The sequence below is a fragment of the Monopterus albus genome, unplaced genomic scaffold (genome assembly GCF_001952655.1).
Source record: "Monopterus albus unplaced genomic scaffold, M_albus_1.0 scaffold352.1, whole genome shotgun sequence".
In the NCBI taxonomy this organism is placed as follows: Eukaryota; Metazoa; Chordata; class Actinopteri; order Synbranchiformes; family Synbranchidae; genus Monopterus; species Monopterus albus.
Window position 1 is genome coordinate 152,854 of NW_018128232.1, and position 3,261 is coordinate 156,114.

General features: G+C 47.3%; 1 protein-coding gene across 1 annotated transcript in view; it reads right to left on the bottom strand.

Annotated features, from left to right (window-relative positions):
* Positions 1-1,162: 1,162 nt before the first annotated feature.
* Positions 1,163-3,261, bottom strand: part of echdc2 (enoyl CoA hydratase domain containing 2) — an 8,599-nt gene continuing 6,500 nt past the window's right edge. The window contains exons 9-11 of the mRNA XM_020625298.1: positions 2,353-2,403; positions 2,220-2,267; positions 1,163-2,074 (exon numbers count right to left, since the gene is read on the bottom strand). Of these exons, the coding sequence (XP_020480954.1) occupies positions 1,997-2,074; positions 2,220-2,267; positions 2,353-2,403 (177 nt within the window). The 3' untranslated portion in view covers positions 1,163-1,996. The remainder of the gene's footprint in view (positions 2,075-2,219; positions 2,268-2,352; positions 2,404-3,261) is intronic.

Sequence of the window (3,261 nt, forward strand, 5' to 3'; positions counted from 1 at the left end):
CGTAGCCGCCATGTGTTGGAGTTTGTCCCGGTGAACAAGAGGGTCGTTTCCCTAAGCCTTCGGGTCGGGGATAGGTCTCCAACTGTTGTTTGTGCCTATGGGCTGAACGGCAGTGCAGAGTACCCGGCCTTCTTGGAGTCTCTGGGAGTGGGAGGGGTGCTGGAAAGTGCTCTGACTGGGGATTCCATTGTTCTACTGGGGGACTTCAATGCTCACGTGGGCGATGACAGTGACGCCTGGAGGGGTGTGATTGGGAGGAACAGCCTCCCCGATCTGAACCCAAGTGGTGTTCTGTTATTGGACTTCTGTGCTAGTCACAGTTTGTCCATAACGAACAGCATGTTCAAGCATAAGGGTGTCCATCAGTGCACGTGGCACCAGGACACCCTAGGTCAGAGGTCAATGATCGACTTTGTGGTTTCATCTGACCTCCGGCCGTATGTCTTGGACACTCGGGTGAAGAGAGGGGCGGAGCTGGTGACTGGTCACCAGTTGGATCCGATGGCGGGGGAGGAAGCTGGACCGACTCGGCAGACCCAAATGTACTGTGAGGGTCTGTTTGGCAGAACCCCCTGTCCGGGAGATCTTTAACTCCCACCTCTGGCAGAGCTTTGACCAGATCCCGAGGGAGACTGGAGATATTGAGTCTGAATGGACCATTTTCTCCACCTCCATTGCCGATGCGGCCACTTGGAGCTGTGGCCATAAGGTCTCCAACAGGTTCGATTCAGATCGAAGATGCAAAAAGACACGATAGTGTAGGCCCGTTATGACTGTCCCACATTGCTGCTAAGAGTCATGTTTTACATTTGGGTCATGACCGAAAGGGCAAGATCCTGGATTCAGGCGGCCGAAATGAGCTTCCTCCACAGGGTGGCTGGGCGCTCCCTTAGAGATACGGTGAGGAGCTCAGTCACCCGGAAGGAGCTCAAAGTAGAACCGCTGCTCCTCCACATTGAGAGGAGCCAGCTGAGGTGGCTTGGGCATCTGTTTCAGATGCCTCCTGGGCGCCTTTCTAGGGAGGTGTTCCGGGCATGTCCCACCGGGAGGAGGCCCCGGGGAAGACCCAGGACACGCTGGAGGTACTATGTCTCTCGACTGGCCTGGGAACGCCTTGGCATTCCCCCGGGGAGCTGGAGTAAGTGTCTGGAGAGAGGGAAGTCTGGGCATCTTTGCTTAGACTGCAGCCCCCGTGACCTGGTTCCGGATAAGCGGAGGAAAATGGATGGATGAATAGTTGGCTGCAAAAGTATCAGAAGTCTGGCTGTGTTATTTGAAATGTCTGATTGCTAACAGATAGCCAACAGTGCGATGTAAGTTATTGATTGTTGCTGATTACTAATTGTAGTGGTTCTGGGACACTGGAACACACTGTTGAACCTTTTGGGTGTTGTGGGTCCAACTTGGTAGAACAGTGACAGCTGTTGGACATTTGATTGGGCCAGGCTCTCAGATGCCAATTGCTTGGGTGAGGATAGGATTTGGGGATGCTTTTCATTAAGGTCAGAGTGCAGGGACTTTCTTCAAAGTGCATGGTATGATAGGTTAAGGCTGCAGAATAGTGTAAAAAAAACATTCAATGTGCATTCTAGGTTAGGAAAAAACAGGTGTTGCTTATCATGGGGTCCTGAATATTTATGCCTGATATCTCCTCTTTGGGGCCAGATAATAGTTAAACATCATTAACCTGAATACTGAACTTCCATAGGAATGTACATTCGATCTTTGGTACATTTAATTGTGTATTATCAACTGTAAAGTAGAGACTCTGTGAGTAAACAAAGTATAAACAGCTAATACCAAAATCTTTGTCATATTACACTACTGTGATTTGTAGCAAATTTAAAATCACCTTTTGCCAGTGTAATCCTTCATGTCTCTAAAGCAAATGATCACCACTATATACTGACATTGTTTAACTGGCTGGGATGCACACAGAGAGTTACAGAGAGCAGTGTGTCTCTGTGGGAGAGAGAAATTCAATAAGTCCTAGAGTTCATTCGCCAGTGTACCGCGGAGCTCTCTTCTCTATGAAGGCAGCCATACCCTCCTGTCTGTCCCGCGTGGGGATTACCTGAAAGGAGAGAGCAACAATGGGCAATTCTGTGCACTTCCTATACTATTGTATGTGCAGGAACATGTAAGGCTTTGGTAACTTTTAGTAATAAAGTATTAAGTACTAATTCTAACAAGTACTGAGTAAACATTTGAAGTCTTACCCGGGCATAACACATCCTTTCTATAGCCATTGCTGAATTGATGTCAACCTAGAAGAGACCGATCTCAGTCACTGTGATCACTGATTTTTAAAAATTGAAGAAAAAAAACATTATTCATGAGTTAGTTATATACCTCAAAGCCTCTGTTCACTGCCTCTTTTGCCATGCGCACAGCAATAGGAGCCTGGGTAACAGAAACTAAACAGATTAGAGCTGGAGAGTGACTTCATATGGAGGTCCTGTTTAGACCAATATACTGGCATCCTAAAGTGAAATAACATAGGAATTGGCAAACCAAAGCAACCAGCAAACAGCGTTTTTTCTAATGCACACTGTAGTTAGAATCAACAGCAAGAGGAAAATATATTTAATTTAGGGATTTCATTTTAACTGGGACAGACTCCAGGTGAATATCAAGTTTGCCAAGACGGCAACAGAACCACTAAAATCTAACGCAGCATCAGGCAAATGGGTAAATCATACAGCGTGATTTTGTTTGCTGCAGTTTGTTTTCATGGTTCATATAAAGTGTTCGCGCCAACCTGCCAACCTGTACATGGAAGAATTTGAGGACAAAGCCCTGTCTTCTTTCACTGGTACCGCTCCCAGCCACTGGTTCCACTACGTGGATGACACATGGGTTAAAATCAGGACCCAGGAGGTAGAGGCTTTCACCAAGCATATCAACTCTGTGGATATCAACATCAAGTTCACTCGTGAGGATGCCAGAGATGACTGTCTGGCCTTTCTGGATTGTGCAGTCCACTTGGGAGGGGACAGAAGCCTGAAGGTATAAGTATATCGGAAACCTACATACATAGACCAGTACCTACTTTTTGACTCACACCATCCACTTCAACACAAACTGGGAGTCATCAAAACTCTAAATCACAGGGCAGAGGAAGTGCCCACAACTGCAGAAGGGGCCCAGAACGAGAAATTACACATCCAGAAGTCCCTTGGGGCTTGTGGATACCCTAAGTGGGCCTTCACCAAAGCAAGGAAGAGGCCCAACACCAACAGGGAGAAACCAGAAACAAGA